The following is a 21398-nucleotide window of genomic DNA, read 5'->3' as shown; positions in this document are numbered from 1 at the left end:
GTTTTGAGTCTTCATCTTGCTAAGTCAGTCTTTCAGAAGGTAAGAAAAAGCAAAGTATGGGATCTGTGTTTCTTTTTCTACTCTAACAAACCAAAATGTGACTGTCGTTCTCTGTTCCCCATTACTGGACATGTAGTTGGAAAAGCTGGGTGAGAGTTTCTCCTGTAACCATCAGGGACCGCATCTCATCCCACAGGTATATTAATAATCTTTATTTTGTATGGAAAGAGTACAGTAGCTGTGCAAAAATAGAACTACAGGACAAGACTAATATAGGACTTGTACAAAATATCAAAGAAACAGTAAACAATAAATAAGCTAAAGTGTAATGATACAAACTGCAAAAGGATGTGTAGAGCTGGGTACAGCTGTTTACAATGTACACAGAATACTGTAATCAAGCATGATGGGAAGAGTATAAAGCTGAGCACTCCAACTGAATTGCACTCATAGGAATGTCACTGCAGCAGTTCATTTTCAGTAAATTCTTGCCAATAAAAATCCTCATCTCCTTAAAAAACCAACGTCTCAACATCATCCTGTCATGCAACTGCACATACGCTGTTCCTCAAACTTTCACGTTCACTCCATCCCTTTCTTGGGTTTCCCATAAAAACATTTACTAAGCATTTAGTTATTGTACCTTTTCACAAATAAACAATAAATCATTTTGCTTTAAGATAGCACCCAAAGGTGATTAGATACCCTATATAAAGTGCGATTATTGTTAATAGGCCATAATATTGTGATCTTCAGTGCAATAACCAATATGGTCAAAGCCTCTCAATACACATGCAAATGTCACTCCTTTTATATAATTTCTTCTATTTACTAAAAAGTTATATTTACACATCAAAGCATGGCTGCGTAGTTTACTCATACACAAATTATTTATGCTTCCTAAATGCACATCATGCAACTCAAATTAGGTCCCACTAGAAAAGTGATAAAATAATTTGATTTTTAAAAAATACATGCATGTACAGATCTGAGTATTCTGCAGCAGATTATCTCCCTTAGCGTTGCTGTGAGACATCAGCACGTAAGCATTTGAGAGGTGTGAGTACTATGTGCGAGATGCAAGAGAACCAAAAGCCAAGATTGAAGCCATAGGTGAAAGGAAAGGCTTATTTAATGGTAACATGTAATGAAAGGATTTCTCTGCTCAAGCTCCTAGGCCAACCTAATTGAGTCTTTCTACACTCCTTTGTTATTCCAGTTACTGTCACTGCCCTGTGATGGTAGGAACAGTTGGAAGTGGTTGCATCCCATTAAAGACTGCTCCCTGGGACCCAGCCATGCCGAGGCAGTCAGTGTTTTGTAGAGCAGTCAAACCCTGTGATGCTGTGAGCCCAGTCTACCCCATCAATATACAGAACAGTATTTATACATTTGATTCAATGAACGATCGCTTTGGTTTCACCGTGGTGACGTGACTGAGGTGGCTGTCCTGAGTGCTGTGGGATGGCAGTTTGGCTACAGCATCGGGGTATAAATGAGAACCTTGGTTGGGTGATCTGCTGTCTGTACAGTGGGGAGGGATTTGGCAAGTGAGCTCTTCACATTCCTTTGCTTGCACGCTGCTCTGGCTGCCATCTCCCAGGGCAGCACCTGTAGAGGATACCTTAGCTGAGTAGTGTTTAACTGAGAACTGCTCCAAATTGGAGGGCTGAATGCCTGCAGAAGCAACATTTGTGGATAATCCATCTGCTGTCTGAGAGTGCCAAGTGCGACTAGATTGTGTGTTTTGCTGCTGAAACCTTGCAGTCTTGTCCATGATTCCCATAAACGGGGTATTGCGAGGTCGGTGCTCAGTGCCCTGAGCTTGACTGATGTTGGTCTCCTTGAGTCGAACATCTGGGCCCAGCCCCTTAACACTGCCTGACAAACTGCTGGCTGAAGTGAAGCTGCTTGATGAGCTGGTAAGAATCACACTACTGCATGGAGAGCCAGAAGAGCCACCACTGGGTACAGGGCTTTGCTGCCTTGAGTCACTGAAATTCATTGGAGCAGAGGCTGTTGATGTGTCAGGTTTAGATTTACTAGCAAAAGAACGAGAAGAGAGAGTCTCATGATGCTGTGGATGTGAATGCTGGCTGGACACAAACTTCTCACTGTGCAGTTCTGCAGTGAGATCTGTGGAAATGCCTCCAGATGACAATGTGCTTGTCCCACCCACATGTTGACTTCTACAGTGCCGGATGGGCAAGGGACTGTGGGGAAGATGCTGCAAAGATGATTGTGGCTTGGTGCTACATTGACTGCTTCCTGGTTTAGATCCAGGCTGGATGGAGCTCAGATGCTGGTTAGTTTTTACAATCTGTGCCTGCTTTGTTGGCTGCATGATCAAGCCTGGCTCTCTCAGGTACTTGTTGCTTGTTCTGCTTTGAGGGGACACACACTGAGCTTTCTGAACACCTTCTTGAAGGGTCCTGCTAAATAATGAAGCAGCTGAGGAACACTGCAGCCTTTGTGGAGGAGAAACAGATTCATTGGGGTGTGGCAGTTCATCTTCCCTGTCTTGAAGATTAAAATTATCATTCACGCTTTGTACAATTCCTTCCTCCTCATTATCAGAATTGTTGGTTTGTTCAAGTAGCTGTGGAGACTGATGCTTCTGTTGCTGTGCTCTCTGGAGCTGTTTGCACTCCTCTTCCACCCGAGCCAAGAGACGTTTTACCTCCTGATTGCTGGGGCATATCTGAGTGGCTTCCCGTAAGTCAGCGAGAGCTGCAAGTAGTTTTCTGTTTAGGAAGAAGTAAGTAAACAATGAAAACTGGGGCAAATCTGTGTCCCTGCATTACCTACGACTAATCCACCTCCACCCGTTCAGCGAAATGTCCTGATTTGTTACTTCCTGCTGCAGGTGGTGACAAATTAGAACTGGAAGTTCTCCACCTCAGGAAATTCTTAACTAGGGTGGAAGTGCAGACCCAACCCTAAACACTTCCCTAAAGTATCCTGACACCCCATGCAGGCAGGCAGAACTCTCTGCTGGGAACACCAGGAACTGACACTTTGTCTCACAAGCTCTTCCACAATTACCTCCAGAGTAGGGAACCTGCTGAACTCTGCTTCATGACCATTTATTGGTATGTTTAGAAAAAACATGGTGAATCAAAAAGGCACCTCTTCCTGTACTTCAGCTACACCACCATAGTTTGTTATTCTTTCAACCTAAAGAGATAGTTCCCCCTCTCTCCCCTTATTTTTTTCTTCAGCTGCTGATTCATCATATTCTTTCCTATCAAAGCAGCCAGTAATAAATCATAAGCTTGGCAATAAATAATGATGTGCTGGAGCTGGGTGGCACACTGCTGGTCACATTTTGCTGAATCATGTGGAGCAGTAGATCCATTTACTGTTACATTTAAAATAATCCCTCTTCAAATGAACTTGTTACTTTCTGGACTGCCTCATAAGTACTTACAGAGTATTCAGTATCACTATTTAGATGTGGTTGGCTTTATCTGATAAGAGAGACCTAGTACAGATGCAAAGTGCACTAGAAAATAGGTTTTTCTTTGCAAATTTGAAATGTAACTAGCATAAAAGAACAAGTTATCAAAGATGGCAAGTTAAAAAAAAAATCTGTGCAGACATGCACAGAATCAAACAGTACCTGCTGTTCCTCTTGGCTCTTGCTCTGGCATAATAGGCTTCATAACACTTAGGCTTCAGATCCAAGGCTTTGGTAGCAAACTCTTCAGCCATTCCAAAATCCTAATGAGAAGCAAACATGCTCGTTACACAGTGACAGTGAAAGAAAGCTGCCAGCTGCGGGTCCTGCTCTGGCTCCAGGGGCGCAGCCAGCGCACGTGGCAGAGGCTCCTGCCCCAGTCTGCAAGAGCAGGTATTTGCTCAAAGCACACACGGGCACAGCCATGGCACCTGGTTGTGCTGGTTGATAACAAAGGTAGCAGTGTTTTTCATTCATTCTTTTAAAAGTACCAAAAGATCCAGTAGTTGGTCATTCCACAATCACTGCATGATGTAAGACCAGCTGTAATAGATCCCCTGCAGCAACACGCCCTCATCTTGCAAGCCATCCATTTACTGACATGATAAAGCCCAAGATCAGGATATAGTGAAAAGGATTCTAAAACAGCACAGATAGATGTCCACATACAACCCCAGTAATGCAGTAGGATATAAGTCTGAGATTCCCAATGCCCAAGAGGCAGCAGACTGACAAGAGCTTACATTTGTTTTGCGGCGACATCGTGACAAGTTCAGGTATAATGAAACTCTCAGCTCAGTGAAGGCTTTCATTTCCTCACCAAACCCTTCCCTTGGGAACTTCCTCAATGCATACTGATAGCGCTGTGCTGCTTCCCTCATCTTGCCTTTCTGCAAATTTTAGGGAATAAGAGATTTTTCACAAACTTTTAATATTGCAATACTATTGTCAAAAAGCATAATTTATGTTTGACATCTACCAAGAGCTGCCCTTCAAGTAGAAAACACAGAGACAGATTTTTTAATAAATATTCACAGTATGAACTATGCTGTCAGAAAAGCACAATGACAGACTGCATGTTAATCAGAGTTTGTGTCCCTTTCTGAAATCAAATGTTTAATGGTATTTGACAATGATAATACTTGAAACTAATATGCATTGCTAGTACCAGAAAAAAAATCATATAATCTGATCTATTACTACTCTGTTTAAAATAGTAATAGATCAGATTATATAATTGAAAAGGAGGCATACAGGCATTCAGTCTACCTTTAAGCAGAAGTCCAGGGTTCTGCTGCCAGAAAAAAAGAAAAATCTACCTACTTTATAAAGCGTATTTCCTTCTTCCATCAGTTTCTGCAGAAGAATCAGGAGAATATCGGGTTTGGAGGTGGCCATTGCCCATGCTGCATTTCCTGCAAGTTAAATTTTAAGGTTCTCTGACAAAAGGAAAGAAAGTGTGTTTCTGCTGTCTACCACAGTAGAAAGCCTGGTCCTACTTCAGTATATAGTCCACCTATATGGAACCAGTATTACTATTATCATCATAATTAGGGTGTACACATTTAAAATGCATCTATGCCATCACCTGGACAGCAGCCAGGTATTAAATGGTCTGATACATTTCACCCCTGTGAAGGAATGTACAGAAGTCACAATTTAATTCAGGCCTAAGTAAGAACCTGTATTTGATCACGCTTACTACCCAAATAATACGAAATAGTGATTCAAATGTATTAAATATTCAGTAATTATCACATACACAACTGCATCATGTACTTGCCTACTGGCAATATGTACTTACATTTCTTTGGCCTACCCTTTGCAAACATACACAGTTCTATAGTTTATTAGAAGAATGTTATTTAAAAGTAAAACTTCCTAATCTAAGTCATTTATAGTGCCAGAATTATGTATCAGTGATAGCACAATCTTCATTTTCTTGTCCTAAGGCAATATATTAAGGCAGAGTAATCATATACAGTGATTCCTCCAGACCTCACCATCAGCACACATCAAAGAAGGAGCAGAAATAAAGTCCTTGCATCCCCTCACTTCTAAAGTGAGTCTTGCGTGTCTGCCTTTCAAGTAGATTGTTTCTCTTGGGTGGACATCTGCAAACCAGATAGCCTGCAAAAATCTGGTGGTTTATTTAATCTTCTTTACAGAAATAATTAATTCTGGCAGAGCAGAACCCAGTTGTTTGCCATGGTGCAGGGCACTTTCACTAACCCAGCTTAGCTCCCTTTCTCAGCAGCATAACCACGACTGAGGTATTGCGGCAGCCAATCGCTCTGTCCAGTGGCCTCATGCCACTGTGGTCCACATGCTCAATCATTGCTCCTTTCTCCACCAAATACTGCACCTGGGAGAAGAAACGAGACATGCCTTGTAACATGGCTTCTGGTAGGAAAGGCAGACCAAGGAAATATTTAAGGTACTGTGTAATCTTCTTTGAAACACACTGAACATATGCTGCTGAGTACAGTACAGCCATCTAAAGCCCACCAAAGGCACCACAGCATAGGCAGGCTGGAGGGAAGCAGTTCTTTCCCATAACCATTACTTGCTCAAGTGCCACGAGCAGTGATCTTGTAAAGGAAGAGGCACCAACAGTCCTGCCCATGGACAAGCACCATGACCTACAGCCATGGGCCTGCTCAAGAACCTCTTTACTGGCACTGTCCCTGTCCCAGCCTGGCCAGTAGCTGAGCTCAGACCTACTGAAGGGACCAATCTAGGCAGGGAAATGGGAGCTGGCACCACTCCAGGACAATGACCTATAGCAAATGCAGGGACAGGAAGGAGCCTGGACACCCCTCATTCTCCAGTACTCAGTGTCATGGGCAAAAGCACACACAGTGTCTAAATCTACCAAACCACTATGAAACCTGAGGACTGACTTACAATTTCAAGTTAAATCAGACAAAGGCTGAATGGGACAGCATGCTACAGCGAGTTACATGCCACAGCAGCACCTTGTGTATGCGAGCTGCAGAAACACAGATGTGAGCGTGAGAGGCTCTGTGTGCTGTTCTGTCTAGTTCCTTGCTGACCTCTCCGATCTGTCCACAGTGCACAGAGACCTGAGTGTGCCCTTCCTCTTCTTAGGTTATTTTCTACAAAGGCACCAACTGACCAGGACCCTGAGAAGGGACCTCTATGTGTTTGCAGCATAATTCTGGGCTTCCACTTACCTAGAAAATGCTTTCCCAAGCAAACATTTTCAATGCAGTCAAGATGAGAGGAGTACAACCCCCCTGGCTACTTTCCCAAATTTCCTATTTTAATAGGCAATATTTTTTCTAAATTCTAAACTTTTGTAACTTTTTATTGAATATTATGTTTTTCTATACTTACAATATCAGCATCCCCATAAAAAGCTGCCAAGTCTAGAGGTGTTCGTCCGTTTTTGTCTGTCTGATCAGTTGCTGCACCTTTCTCTACTAAATACTGAACTACTTCCTTGTGGCCTTTCAGACATGCCCAGCTCAGAGCTGTCAGTCCTTCCTTGTCCAGAGATGAAACAGTTGCACCTGTAAAATGAAAATGAACTTTGTTATAAAGATTCTCTGTTTAAATAGAAAAATTCCTTAACACACCCAGATGCAATCCCTAGTGCAGCTGTATTCTGCTACTTATTTTCTACCTTCAGAAAGGAGAAATTCCACAGTGCTCAGATGTCCTTCACAAGAAGCCACCATCAGTGGTGTCCGGCCTTGCTTGTCACTTAAATTCACATCGGCTCCGTGCTCCACTAGAAGTTTAGCAATCTGAAACAGAAAATACAAATTTTAAAATACATTCCTTGCACCAGTGGGGTTTTAGATTGGCTATTAGGAGAATTTCTTCTCAGAAAGTGCTGTCCAGCCATGGCACAGAGGCAGGGGTGGAATTCCCATCTGCCCTGAAGGGATTTAAAAGCCATGTGGGTGTAACACTACAGGACATGGGTTACTGGTGGCCTTGGCAGTCCTGGGGAACAATTGGCCTTGCTGGTCTTGGAGGGCTTTTCCAATCTTACCCATTCTATGATTTTATGAAATTGGAAGATAGAGATTTCAGCCATAATATCATGAACTTTTAACAAAGAGGACTAAGGTGGTATTTATGGTAACCACTGAGAAGTTCTACATAGCTAAGCCCTGACTGCAGTTCAAGGCCTTCTCCTGACAGGAGAGGCCAGCATGAGGAAGGCTGCTGAATCCAAGGTTCTCTCTCTGCGCAGCAGCAGTATAAAAGATCTGAAATCACCTCTGATCTTGGTCTAGGAAATAAAATATTTTAAACTCATGTTATTTTTCATGTATATTATAACTAAGACTGCTGTTAGGCCAATATGCTTTTTAAGTTATTTCCAGGGACACAAAAGGTTTGGAAGTGAAGCTTCTGAGCACGTCCCTCTAAAGCAGATGCAAATGTGTATTAGAAAATGGACACTAATTATTTTCAAAATTAGAGATGGGAAGAATCAGGGATCCCCAAAGTGTCCCCAAAGCTGTGCCAGACCTGCCAGTGGCCCTGCCGGACGGCGCAGAGGAGCGGGGGCACGCCTCTCCTGCTGGCTCTGGTCACGGCTGCTCCGTGCCCGAGGAGTAACTTGCACACTTCCAGCTTTCCTCTTCCTGCAGCAGCTGTCAGGGCTAGAGAAAGCATTTGCATCAACATCAGCTCTTGGCTTATTTGGCCTTTGGACACACACACAATATGTGAGTGTTACTGAATGCCTATTCTTTCAGCTTTTCACTGAATGTGACACACATTGAAAGCTGAGAACAAAATAAGAAAATGCTTTCCCCATCATGACTTTTCCCCCCTCTTCTATTTTGCTCATATCGTGTTTTTAAAAGAACTTGAAATTTAAATTTTGTTGTTTGTGTTGAAGCCTCACCAGTCATGCCAACAAGTATTAAAAAATGAGTTCATGTGTGACTTATGCAAGAATCCGCAAAGGACTTACTCCTCCAGCTGCTAAAGCCTAGTAATTTCCACTTTCTTCTAAGTAGGTCAAATTGTGATTTTCCTGTTACTAATTTTTAGCATTTTCAAACATGATCAAGTAGAATTTTTTTTTAATTCCAGTGAATGTTGAAAGTAAAGGAAATTACAAGCACTGCAGGAAGAACTAAATTTTTCTTTTTCAGCACTTATCTTACCCATTCCCTCCCTCCTCAGTCAATGAAACTGCACTGTGTAACAGTTATAGCAACTGTTTAGAGCTGAATAACTGGAAAGTAACCGTTATGGATATCAATATTACTAGTAAAAGAGTTGAGCCTTGTTCAAAAATCCCCCTTTTATGGAGTTCGCTTCCTCAATGACTGAAGATTCCCAATGCATTATGCAAGGATATAAAAAACACTGACAGGAAAATACTGAAGAACAAAATTAATTTAGAAGCAGATGTATGACTTTTGGAATTGACTGGATTTGCAATGAGGGTTTTGTACACATATAGGAACAAAGCACAGCTGCTTCTTCAGGATGTGAGAGGCCACTGACCATCATCCCAATGCTGCTCCCCACCCTCGGCCATTTCCACGGAATGGAGATGCCACTCACAAGCCACAGCAGGGAACTGCAGTGCAGGCATTACAGTCTGCCTTAAACACTACATTTGCCTTTCGCAGATGACCAAAGGCAGCTCCTTCCTTCCACTGCCTAATCAAAACAAATGAGACGATGACCCAGCATCCCCTGAAAGCTAATGATATATAAACAAAGGTTCTCAAACAGAGAATCCAAAACTTAAGCACTGTATTTCTACAATTTTCCATTTAGTTAAAAAGTCAGTAATTTACAGTAATTTTAATAGAAAATAGTCCTTCAATACTTAAGATTAATAGATTCAGTAAGTTAAAACCATACTTATAAACTGCATTTTATTATTAAAACAAATATTTTCCATTTATTTTATTATGGAGAATTAAATTTAAAAAGGAAGATTAAAAACTCTTTATTCTTAGAAATGATAATTAGGAAACACACAAGAAGGGAAATACCTGTTTCTCCCCACAAGGCATCAGTGTCATTGATGTCCATGTCATGGTCTTTTTCAACTGTCAAGATGTAATGAACCACCTGCAAAAGCAGTGAGCAGAGATGTGCTGAGCCACAAGAGCATCAGTTGTCACACATATGATGAAGAAAGGGACAAAAACATGTAAAACAAGTGAGAATACTTATCTCTCAATGCATATAATCGACAGAAAAGAAAATCAGTATTATGCAAAACAAATTCAGTAGGACTTTAGAATGACTTGAAGACAAGTGAATGTTATTGAAAACAGTTTTAAAAAAGCCCAGTGCTCTTCTGTGAATTTATTGTTTGGCAGGACTATGATTTAATGAGCTCCCACATAGAACAGAATAATCAAAATAAACAATAGCAAAAATAAAGCCTCCTAGTTCAGTGAGGAAATTTCAGATCATCTTAAACAAGATAGCAAAAATGAGAATATTTGCATACATTTTGTAAAATGGTGATACCTAGTTTTTTCCTTCCATATTGGTTATAGCTTACCTTGTTTTTCTAAACTTCTTCCCAGAATGGCCTAAGCATATGTTGATAAATGGCAAATTTAAATGGCAAATTTTAAAGCTGAAATAAGCTTTAAATTAAGTTTTGTTGTGTTTCCAGAATATTAAGGAAATTTGTATTTTGAAACCACTTGCTAAAAGATCATTAAATGAAAACTTTTTCTCATGACTGTTTCAAACAGATTTTCTAATGAAGCACATGGTCACTGAGGCTGCAGTCAACAGGTGAGGGAGGAGAATCATACTAACAAAGTTTGGGATGCTACAAGAAAAAACAAAGGCAGAGAGGAAGGATGTGTGTGTTTCCAGGCTGTCTGAAAACTGTTGCATACAATGTATGGAAAATCCTAGAATTCAAAATGCTAGGACACATAATTTAGTAAAATTCATGAAACACACAGATCTTCTTTCCAGCTAAGAATACAGCTTCTTAATGTCTTAAAAATAGAGAAAGATGGACATTTTTCACTTATGTATTTATGATTAATGTGGTCTCTTTTGTTGCTATTCAGGAGTTGACTGCTTTCATTTAATCAGTGGACAGCAAACGAGAACTTTTATGGGAGTAAAGGAATTATCCATTCATCCAAGTTAACCACAGCTCAGAATCCTCCAGTTTATATTGTAAGACAGTGATGGCTTATATACACCATATAATAAATTAACTGCACATAGACACATCTATATTTGGATTACCTAAACAACTTCAAAGATCAGACTCTTTATCTTATAGCAACTTAAAGCTAGATTTAAAATAAGTAAATATTGAAACTGCTTTATTGAAGAGATTTTGTTTCAACTTTGGTACATCACTTGCTACATAACTAAGTCCCCTAGCCAAGTTGATCTTCATTCAAGTCTCTTTATTTACCCATTATTTTTCTATCAAGGTTACAGTTTATTTTCCCAATGAACAGAAGACATTTTTGTATTACCTAAATATCTAAAGCATTTTAAGTACTTCTTATGCGTTTATTTTTAGTGTTCCTTCCCAAATTTCTGTCTAAAGTGACACTGAGCTGAAGTCTCTAAGTTGGTGTGTGCATCAAGCTAAAAACTGAAGTCTGTGCGATTGCATGCAATGAAAACAATTCCACCTGAAGTAGAAACATATTTGGGTGGATCAGTGATACAGAAAATCATCACCACCACCAGAGGTTTAGGACTATTTCCAAGAACAGGGAAGAGAAAGTAGACAGAAAATTATTTATAAGCAAATCCTGAAGCAAACTGTATTATTGTTTACTCAGCTAGAGCATTTAAACAAGCTCCTAATATGTACTACAATAAATATTGCTTCAACAATTCTTTCCAAGACTCTTTTAAAAATAGCTGCAAGCACTGTTGTACAGTTCTGATGATTTCAAACAGATCTGGAAGTACCTGTATTCCCAACCCACCTGGCAGTGCCCCATGCTGGCAGCTGCTGTGAGAGCTTGCTGCAGAGCCTGGCGCTTCCTCAGTGAATCCTGCTCTGGGCAGGGAGCCACCCAAACCAGGCCGAGCAGGAACTCGAGGATTCCGCAGTGCCCTCTCAGTGCACTGTGCACCAAAGCACACTGGCCCTTCTTGTCTGCAAGGTCAGCCTGAAGGGGGGAAAAGGGAATGTCTGAGCTTAAAGATGCAGTGAAAGGCTGTGCAGAGGAGAGGTTTCAAGGCACTATGAAAGAGCAGCTGTCACTCCTAAATTCCAAGACAAGGGGGAACATCTGGGGAATTACAGGCCCAATAGCCTCACCTGAGCAGCTGGGAAGGTGTTGGAAGAATTAATCCTTGAGAGCACTGCCAAACACAGGAAGGACAAGGTGAGCAGGACGGGCTTGCCAAGGGGAGACTGTGCTTAGCCTGCTGGACAGCCAGCGGCTCTGATGGGACTAGAGGGTGGGTGAGGAGAGCTGGGGATGCCCTTGACCTCGACTTTAGAAGGCTCCAACGCTCCCTCAGTAACAGCCACTGACAAGCTGATGACAACAGGTCGTGAAACTGCACAATGAGGGGCACGCAAAACTGGCTGAACAGCTCTGCCAGAGGGTTGTGACCAGTAGCACCTGCAAAATGCTTCACAGAAGTCTGGACTCACCCCTCAGGCCTATGTCTGATAATTATACATTTAAGTAATCAATAACAGCTTTTTTCGGCCTTTGTATGACTCTTCTGGCTGCAGGCTTGGCAGTTTTTGTACACCAGCTTACCTTTGCACCTTTTCTGCACAGCAGTGACACGATGTTCATGTGACCCGCAGCAGCTGCATAACTAAGGGCTGTCATCCCGTTTTCTGAAGTTCCATCAATAGCAGCTCCAAACTCGAGTAAAAGAGTGACCACTTCCTCATGTCCAAGGTGTGACTGAACACACAGCACTGGAGCATTATTCAGTACTTCAGTTCTGTAATTCACATTTGCTCCTGCCAAAATCAGCAGCCGACTCACCTAAAATTTAATTTAAACAAAACAATGTTTTCCTCAGATTTGTCCGAATTTGGTATTTTGATCAGGTACTCATTTGTTATGCCCTAATTTTGATGCAAATTTTATTGGCAGACATCACATATAAACAACATTTAACACATATATAGCAACATGCCAGTTTAAAAGAAGTTTAAAATCTTCTCTCAGTAAATATATTATTGTATTACTGAGCACTGTCCTCCGAAGAGACCTGTCTTTCCCTGAAACTCACTACTCTCATCACAACTGCATGTGTGACTTGCTGCTACTCTGCAACTACCTCCATTGAGAGAGAACCAGATTACATAAGAAGAAAATCTCAAAAAAACCAGCCAGAGCATGCACATGTGTGTTTATGGACACACGAATTTCCAGTCAAAAGCTTTAGCAGTTGGCTCAAATTACAACTGACCAGCTTGGATTTTGCTATCCATCATCTAGGGATTCAAATAACAGTGCAAAGTTGTGGTATTTTAAATCCCTTCTTCTCACAGTATTTTCCCCTTTTACAACTGACACTTCCCCACAGAAGCAATGAGCTCTGCCCAACAAGGCCATGTGAGACACCTAACCCCCAAAAATGCAGCCACACACTCACCTGTGCTACAGAGCACAGCCACAGAAGAAAAAAGGAAAAACCTTTCTTTCCATCAATACTATCAAGGGAAACTGATTTGAATTTTAGCAACAGCTTACAAAAGTACCTGAAGGCTTGGCACGAAAGAGTTCAGATCCAGGTGCTTTTCTGCTGAAGGGTCACACTGACTTCAGCATTCCCCCACCCAGTGCCAGACAAGGCACTGGCTGTACAGCCCTGCTGGTGTTCTTACCTTCACGTTGGGTGTGTAGATGTTTCTTAGAGAAGCCAGGGCTGTAGACAGTCCATCAGTACTATAACCAATCCACAAGGCTTGGAGATGACTGGAAGAGATTCCGGTCTTTTTACTGAGACCCTAACAGAAATGATATAACAAGAAATCTCTCTATAGAATTAGAAATCCTATTTTAATCTACAACTCAGTATAAAAAGAAATAAAATCTGGAAAGATAGCACTACCAAATATTTTGCATAAGCTCCCAACAAGTTATTCAAGCAAGCCAGAGGAGAACCTCTACGATGCATTCATATGAATAGGTCATAAAGCCTACTAAGCTGCAAGCTTTACCTTGAAAATATGAGCTTTAAGTATATGATGGCCAAGTTCCATAGTTTGTTGGCGGTTCAACTTTCCTTCCTGTCGAGAAAACATGAAAGCCAGTAGAGCATGTCCATTCCTAATAAAAGGGATTAAGAGAGAACAACTTTTATAACTGCATTTCAGTAAATATTCTAACACATCTTTATGCCTGTTGTAACAGTTCAACATACCATCACATCTAAATGAAATTCCTTCCATAATGAAATAATGCAATATGAAAACCGGCAAATTTTCAAGATGAAACACTCCTGGTATTTATTGCTGTCCACTCACAGGGGGCCTGTGTCAGCTCTGAAGTGGTTTGCTCCCTTTTGCATTCTCAGAGCCTCTGAGATGCCTGCGGGCATCTCAGAAAGAAACCAATCCCTTTAGAAGCACAAGATCTGAACACTTGTGACATCTGAGCAAAAACATGTATTTACTAATTCTACACCTCCATTAGTGGGTGTTCTAGGAAACAGTGAGAGCAGCACTACGCTGAGAAAAAAAGGTTATCATATACTATTTGTTAATTAGATTATACACTGGAACTGGGCAATTAGTCATATGCTAGCTGGACTCTTCAGCTGAGGGAGGAAGTTGTGGGAAGCGACTTTTCACCCCATCTTCAGACATTTGTGAACAGAACTTTCCACAATCAGAAGCTTTACCTGGGCCACGCAGCTCCCAGTGCTGCCGGGGCAAGCGCTGGGAGTTCCCAGTGTGGTGGGACCAGGGCTCCACAAGGCTGCAAGCCCCCAGTCCCACCTACAGAACTGGCTCTCTTACAGCCACTTGAAAGCTCAGACAAGTCTTGGGGTGGTAATAATTTTAAATGCCAGCATTATTTATTCTTTTATAAAACCCAAAAGCTGTAAACCCCAAGGAACATGAAAAAAAAAAAAAAAAAAAGGGGGAGCCGACTGTGAAAACATGACAAACAGTAACAGCCACTGTCTCAAACTCAACCAACTCTGACTCTCCAAGTCACAGAAAGTGAGCTGGAACAAACTAGAACAATGCCAGCAGGATATAATTACAGCACAACATGTCTCAATATTTTTGCACTTAAAAAAGCATAAATGATCTGTTCCTTCTATTCCTGCATTCTACATTACATAGACAAGGTAATGCTGCCCAGGATCCTAAACAATTTTGCTGTGTTAGTAACAGTACAGCACTCTCATTTCTCCATGAAGGTAGCAAAGTCAGATGCAAACTTCTAACTTCCAGAGAGTCAATTATGCACTGTAAACTTTGAATCTTAAGTCACATTACCTCTAAATATATAAAAGTTTTCGTTTCAGAAAAAAAATTAGGTGTACTTGTATTTTAACATCACTCTTTCCTCTCACCAACTGTTGCAATCAAATACAAAAAACATAATTTTGGTTATTTGAACATTAATTACTGCAGTTTTAATTTACCTTGGCTCACATAAGAAGTCAGTATTTTCACCTTCTGCTCTCCAGACAAGCCATTCCCTGAAGGAAGGATGGCAGAACATACGTGTTTTGTCACGTCTTTTGATCAGAAAACACGAAAGGGCTTCCATCCTCTGGCTGAAGTCTTCCCACTGTTGTTCAGTGTTTATCTGTCCTGCATTAATAGCCTGGAAAATCTGGTCATCTGTCATGGGATGCAGGGATGCCAATGCCACATTCAATATGGGCTGAGCTCGCTCAAAAGCAGAGTTTGTCATGAACTTCATATTGCACTGCAGTAAGTACAGCTCTGACAGAGACACAGGAACAACCTTGTAGCTTGCACTTTTGATTACTAAATGACCTTTTTGGAAAAGATCCAAAGTGAGTTTCAAATAGAGGTAAGATCCCAGGCTTCTCATGATCAGGTGGTTACTCACTTTCCCAATTGTAGCTGCATCAGCTTTTCCATTTAAAGACATGTTGTTTATAACTTCCTGACTGTTATTAATTCTGTACTGAATATAAGCATTCAAGTCATCATGAATTCCTTTGTTGTCTGGAAAATTATCCAGGGATATTGCGCTAAATGGTAGTGAACTTATCACTTCCTGTGAGGGAGAGAGGGGGGAAAATAGAAAAAACTAAGCAAGCCAAAGATATTACAGTATTCCAGCACTGAGAAGTCAACAATGCATCTGTTACATTTCCCTTCTGTAGTGAGTACCAGATTAAAAACGAATTCAGTAACCCTGAGATGGTTTTGCAAATATTGCCTCCTCATAAGAGGGAGAACAGTACTTCTACATTTTATCATTTTTCATAGGAAGGTCTCAAATATTTCACTGATCAAACTCAACAATTGAAGGGGATGATAAATGACCACTTCAAAGTCAAGGAAATGGAAAACAGTTACCAGAACTGGACCCTAAGACAAGCCAGGGAAAGGGGGAGGCAAAAGGAATGATCTATTAGGCAGGAATGTTTTAAGAAGTGACAAATGACAAGGGAAAAGACTCCCCTTATCATTTCACCTTCCAGTAACAATGTACCAGAAAGGTGCTGTGCACACATCCCCAGCCCCATGTGCCTGAAGGTACAAGTACCAAGTACAGCACAGACTTTTCAGCAGGTTCATCTGAACACACTTTTATGCTTCTGTTACACAGAATACTTTTCTGTTTATGTAAATAAAGATCCAAAAGACCTTTACTTAAAAGAAACACTTCTGCAACTTCTAATTTAAACCAGAAACTTCCTACATGGAGTCATATATTAGAAAGGTTTAGCAAACATCTTCAGACCTTCACAACACAAAAAGGAACTATTCCACTTTATGTAATTAAATGGATTTTAAAAAGCTGCACTTTCAGACTAGTGAGATGTTTTAAGCAAAGACACACTTCTCCAGTCTCCAGAGACAGAACAGTCTGTGCTATAGAAATCCCTTCTTAAACCCAAAAATTTAGTTGAGAAATAAACTCATCAGCCAGTTAAACACTGAGTGCTAGTGGTAAGAAGGCAGAGAAGAAATAAACTCTCAGAGACTGTACTGAAGCACACCTGCAACTTAACATTGCACTCCTGAGGTACAAGGGAACAGACTCAAATTTCATAATTTCTTGTTTAGCAATTCTACTGACAGCTGCAATACAGTGATTCACAATGGAAAAGGCCTCCAATATTGTATCTGTGCACTGCAAACAAACATGTAACAAAGGAAGGAAGGAAAAAATCCAAGAGACTTCGAGTTCCTCTAAAGCCAGTATTTTTCATAATAATGCAGCTGCACCCAATAGAAATGATCACTTGGTCTTTGAGAGTGAGAAAAGAATTTAAAGGTGTTTTTACCTGGAAATTAGTTCTTACAGTCACAATGAGCTTCAGCCAGGGAGGAAACTTATAGATTATGCTTGCGATAAATGAAGAAATTGTGTCACCATAATCAGGTTTATGGAATTCAGCATCATTTAAACCATCTACCAAAATTATGTAGTCTTCCTCAGGAATCTTCTGTTCTGAAATTTGAGAATAAAAAATGAAAGGATAAAAAACACAATTCTCCCTTAAAATGACACACCTTTATCCTCAAATTTTGTATGTCAAGAAACAAAAATGTATCTTTATGCACACCAGTATATCTTATGGCATTTAAGCATTATTTAGGAGATTAAAAACAACATTAGAAGACTAAAAACAGTTTTAACAGGAATGATATACTCTGCTGATATGTAGGCAAAGCCCCCATTCTGTCACAATCAGGTATCTGCTCAAGCTGGCATAAGCTGGGAAGCAGTTGTTTTCAAGAGGAGTTTGCTAGGGTTTTATTAAATACAAAAGTCATGTTGCTACATGCTTTCTTTTACACACCATACAGGAGGGAATGGCTGCAGCTGGCTCAGAGGGGCGTTAGGGTGGAGATCAGGAAGGGCTCTTGGAAGCCCAGAGGGTGCTGGGCACTGTCCAGGCTCCCCAGGGAATGGGCACATTCCCAAAGCTGCCAGAACTCCAGCAGCCTTTGGACACCACTCCCAGGGATGCCCAGGGTGGGACTGTTGGGGTGCCTGTCCAGGGACAGGAGTTGGATTTATCATCCTGGTGGGTCCTTAGGAGATTCTGTGATTGTTGGAAAACTGCCACATCTATTTTAAAGCAAAACCTACATCCACTTTGCAAATGTTTAGGCCAATTTTTTTTTCTGCAGATGCAGAAAATTAGACAGCATCTTGAAACAAAATCCTTTAATGTGAATGTGCCAGCCTTAACTTCAAGCTAATAGCTATCTTCCCATTTTCTAGCAAAAAAGCAAATATAAAGTTTCTATGACCTTTAATAAGTTTCACAGAATTTTAATTTAAACACTAAATCAACTCTATAAAACCCATTTGTTATTGTTACAAATAACTAGTACAATTAAGGAATTCCTTTGTCCACAAAAATTCTGCTTTATTTAATTTTAATACTTTTCTCCACTCTTTATGCAGTTTAGATTTCATTTCCAAGTCCCTTCCTACTTAACGTACCTCTCCTGAGGTTTGAAAGCGGTTCCAACACTCCCCTTTGAAAAGCTGCTGCTGGATCCTGGACACAAGACCTCAGGCTCAGCATGCTCTGCAGGTGAGGCTCTCTGATGAGGAGATCTCTGTAGGCTGTTAACTGCTGCGAGCGGCAAAGCAAAGCTGCCACACTGTGCACGAACTCGGGGACGAGGCACGTGTATGTGTTATCAGCCTGGCAGTAATGATAAGCAACAACCTGCAGAGTTACAAAGTAAAAAGCGTTACCCTTTCGGAATTTTGGTTGGTTACTAGTTAGTTTTAATAAATTAAATTTTATTAAATTTAGATTAAATTTAAATTTCTCTCTCAACTACAAAATCCATTCTGGTGTTAGATCCCACGCTTTAACAGCCTCTGATAGTCTGGGTCAAACACAGGGAGGAAAGCAATGAAATAGGTTTTTGACCTTGCAGGGCATGCAGAGAGCAGAAGAAATCAAAGTGTCAGATTCTGACAGGAAAACATAATTTGACTTCATGGCATTTGGATACAGTGGGTAAGCAGCTGATTAACTGGGCACAAAAGTAACCCGGGAGCCTGACAAGGTAACCCAGTAGCTGCAATTTAACCACACCATGTCCCACACTGTAATGAGCTAAGGGCTAATTCGATCATCGGGCAAAAGTAAATGACAGACAGCTATTAAAGACATGCTTGCGTAAGCAGATGGAGAAGTATGACAACTGGCTTTATTCCAAATATTCCAAAGCTGTGTATTACGTAAAAATAAACCAGGAACGTAACCCATATTTCTTTGGGGTAAAAAGACCCAAAACAAACTGTAAGGAAAACATGATGCTCGCAGTGAGTAAAAAACCTGCACTTCAGTGGTTTTCATAACACTGCTTCAAACAAGTATGTATCACTTTAAAGACTGCAAATGTTAAAGATCTCATGTTTTCCCTACAATTATTCATTTAAAATGTGCAATTCAGACACTCATTAATTTTACTATTTAGGCAAAAAATAAAACATCTAACATATTAATCTAATACAAAAATGACTTCAGGCTTTCTGAAGATGGAAAGTAAAATTACATTGAGACTCAACCTCTATCATAGCATATAGATGGGTTATACAAGAACCAAACATTTTATCTTCCCTGTCTCCCCTCGCCCCGAATTTTGCTTTTCAAAGGTACACTGAGCAGCTCCCTGTAGAAAACATACAGCCCCTTTGGCAAGGAAAGGATCCAAACCTCCCACACCCACACAAAACTGATGAGAAATTGTTAAGGTAACTCTTTCTAAGACCACACAGGACTCGGGTACAAGAGTCCTGACAAGTACAAGGGGCAGGCAGCTGATTTCACCAGCCAAGCTGAGCCATCACGCAGAGGTGCCGAGGCACTGCCCCTCTCCCAGCACCCTCCGCAGCCTCCCGGGGGCTCTGCAAAGCAAACTGACCCCCAGGTTAGAGGGTTCTAACACACTGAACATCTCTTAGGAAGTGAAAACTCACCTTTGAAGCGAGGTGTCTCACAGAATCCCCTGTCTGAGTTTTGTATTCAGGAGTAGGAGGACAAGTCAGAGTCTTCATTGTATTGGTATCACCTGACGGAGCGGGACACGGCGGGGGACACAGGGATAACTGGCTTAAGGGAATCTCCTGACAGGAGTCACCACCTGCTTGTAAAAGGCAACAAATACAAGAGAAACCAAATTTGCTGACAGGAGATTGCTTTCTAGGAAAACACCACAGATTTATCTTACTGCTAGAGTAAAAACTGAAACTGAGCAATACCATTATGAAAGAAGCCTGCAACTAGTCTGATAAATACAGGCATATATTTGCAACTTTATGATTTTAAAACAACTCAACTGACAGTATCACCATCCTTCCAGTTAATGTAGGCACTGGACTGGTCTGGTGACAGGATGCTATGGATCCCAGTAGAAGACAGAAGGGGTTTCTCCACAGCTTTATTTTCACCTCTACAAAAATTCTATGGAAGGCATACACAGTGGGTACGCAGTGGGAAAGAAACACTCACTGCTCCCTTTCCAAACACATGAGAGACAAAGCCTGCTGCAGTCACATCCTCAGAGTTTGGGGTACACACTGCCTGAAAAGAAGAAGAGATCCAGCACGATGCCTCTTGTGTTATACCACCTCTCTGATGGGCTGAGCCCACATTATGTCACTTTGAAGGTATTTGTCAGAACACAAAATTTTAACTCCTCCTTCCTTTGCTCATTGGAAGAAATAAGCGTTTGCAAAAGACGTGATGAGGCCTGACTACCTTAAGTCAAAAAAGCAAACATGTGACTCCTGATGTCAGCACATTAACCCAGACCATTACCCAGAAAAGGAACATACTTTTAGGAGATGAACTTGAGCTGTTGGAGGCTATTTGCCTCATGCGGCTTCCATGGCAGCTGAGTGCCACCAGCCGTGAAATGACTGCAGTCTTCCCGAATCCCACATTTCCAGTAATGACTGCTCCCCTGTTCTCTGCTGGGTCAGGATTCTGCAGTTTTTCTTCAATGGTCTGAAACAGCCATTCTCGTCCAACAAACACTGAGTCTGTGGTTATGCTTGGCACCTCAAACAACAGCGGCTTCAGCAAAATGTCCTGAGGCTTATAGGGGATGAAACGAGCTGAAAAAGATGTGTCAGGGAGGAAAGTTTACCAGAAGAAGCTTGACATGCAGTCAAACAGCACAGTTTCAGAAGGCAACATCATTTAGAAGCTTTGTTACTATCAGTCATAATCAGACATTCTAGTTCTTTCACAAGGAAAGTAATAAAATCTGATTACCTCAGTTCAGGTCATGTCCATAATTTTTGCATGAATTAAATTGTAAAGGAAAGAAGCCACAGGTACAATCTATTTTTTTTACAACTGAACTCGAGTTATTAAGTTGTAGAATCCAAAAAGTTTTCTTAATAATGCATTAATAATTCTACAAATGGGGAAGCACCATTTTTCAGTTTAGAGTGAATTATGTGCTGAGCATCACAGTGCTAGGTCTTCAAATCTGTAAAGACTTTACAGTGAAACAGAAAAAGGTAAAGAGAATAACATAATTCTACTGTTAAAAAAAAAAAACTAAAGTAATACAAAAAACGTACTACCTTGTTTTTCTGTACTTTTCAAGTCACAGGATCAGTAGTTACACCTTTGATTACTTTGATATATTTATTTGGGAAACACCTGATGACTTAGGAAAGAATTTGGGTTTGATTGCATAAAATTCCTTAAAATGTACAGGAATAATAATATTCACTAATAATACGTTCTAAAGATTGAAAGATTCATTAGCCAAATGTAACATTACACAACTTTC

The 21398-nt window shown here is 40.8% G+C and overlaps 1 protein-coding gene across 7 annotated transcripts in view; it reads right to left on the bottom strand.

Moving 5' to 3' along the window:
* Positions 1–197: 197 nt before the first annotated feature.
* TANC1 (tetratricopeptide repeat, ankyrin repeat and coiled-coil containing 1) overlaps positions 198–21398 on the bottom strand; it is a 58710-nt gene continuing 37509 nt past the window's right edge. For 6 of the 7 annotated variants that reach the window (XM_030278264.4, XM_072931829.1, XM_030278262.4 and 3 more), the window contains 18 exons: positions 20428–20709; positions 19570–19736; positions 18073–18304; positions 16901–17067; positions 15053–15660; positions 13614–13722; positions 13278–13400; positions 12193–12429; positions 11401–11586; positions 9463–9541; positions 7970–8103; positions 7110–7233; positions 6821–6996; positions 5693–5825; positions 4784–4875; positions 4204–4350; positions 3623–3723; positions 198–2744 (listed from right to left, as the gene is read on the bottom strand). In XM_030278264.4, the coding sequence (XP_030134124.4) occupies positions 1385–2744; positions 3623–3723; positions 4204–4350; positions 4784–4875; positions 5693–5825; positions 6821–6996; positions 7110–7233; positions 7970–8103; positions 9463–9541; positions 11401–11586; positions 12193–12429; positions 13278–13400; positions 13614–13722; positions 15053–15660; positions 16901–17067; positions 18073–18304; positions 19570–19736; positions 20428–20709 (4457 nt within the window). In that variant the 3' untranslated portion in view covers positions 198–1384. The remainder of the gene's footprint in view (positions 2745–3622; positions 3724–4203; positions 4351–4783; positions 4876–5692; positions 5826–6820; positions 6997–7109; positions 7234–7969; positions 8104–9462; positions 9542–11400; positions 11587–12192; positions 12430–13277; positions 13401–13613; positions 13723–15052; positions 15661–16900; positions 17068–18072; positions 18305–19569; positions 19737–20427; positions 20710–21398) is intronic. The other variant, XM_030278261.4, reaches the window with a different exon arrangement.

This window comes from Taeniopygia guttata, chromosome 7, assembly GCF_048771995.1.
Source record: "Taeniopygia guttata chromosome 7, bTaeGut7.mat, whole genome shotgun sequence".
Taxonomy (NCBI): domain Eukaryota; kingdom Metazoa; phylum Chordata; class Aves; order Passeriformes; family Estrildidae; genus Taeniopygia; species Taeniopygia guttata.
Note: the sequence above shows the minus strand (reverse complement) of the source record. Positions and strands in the feature narration are given on the sequence as shown.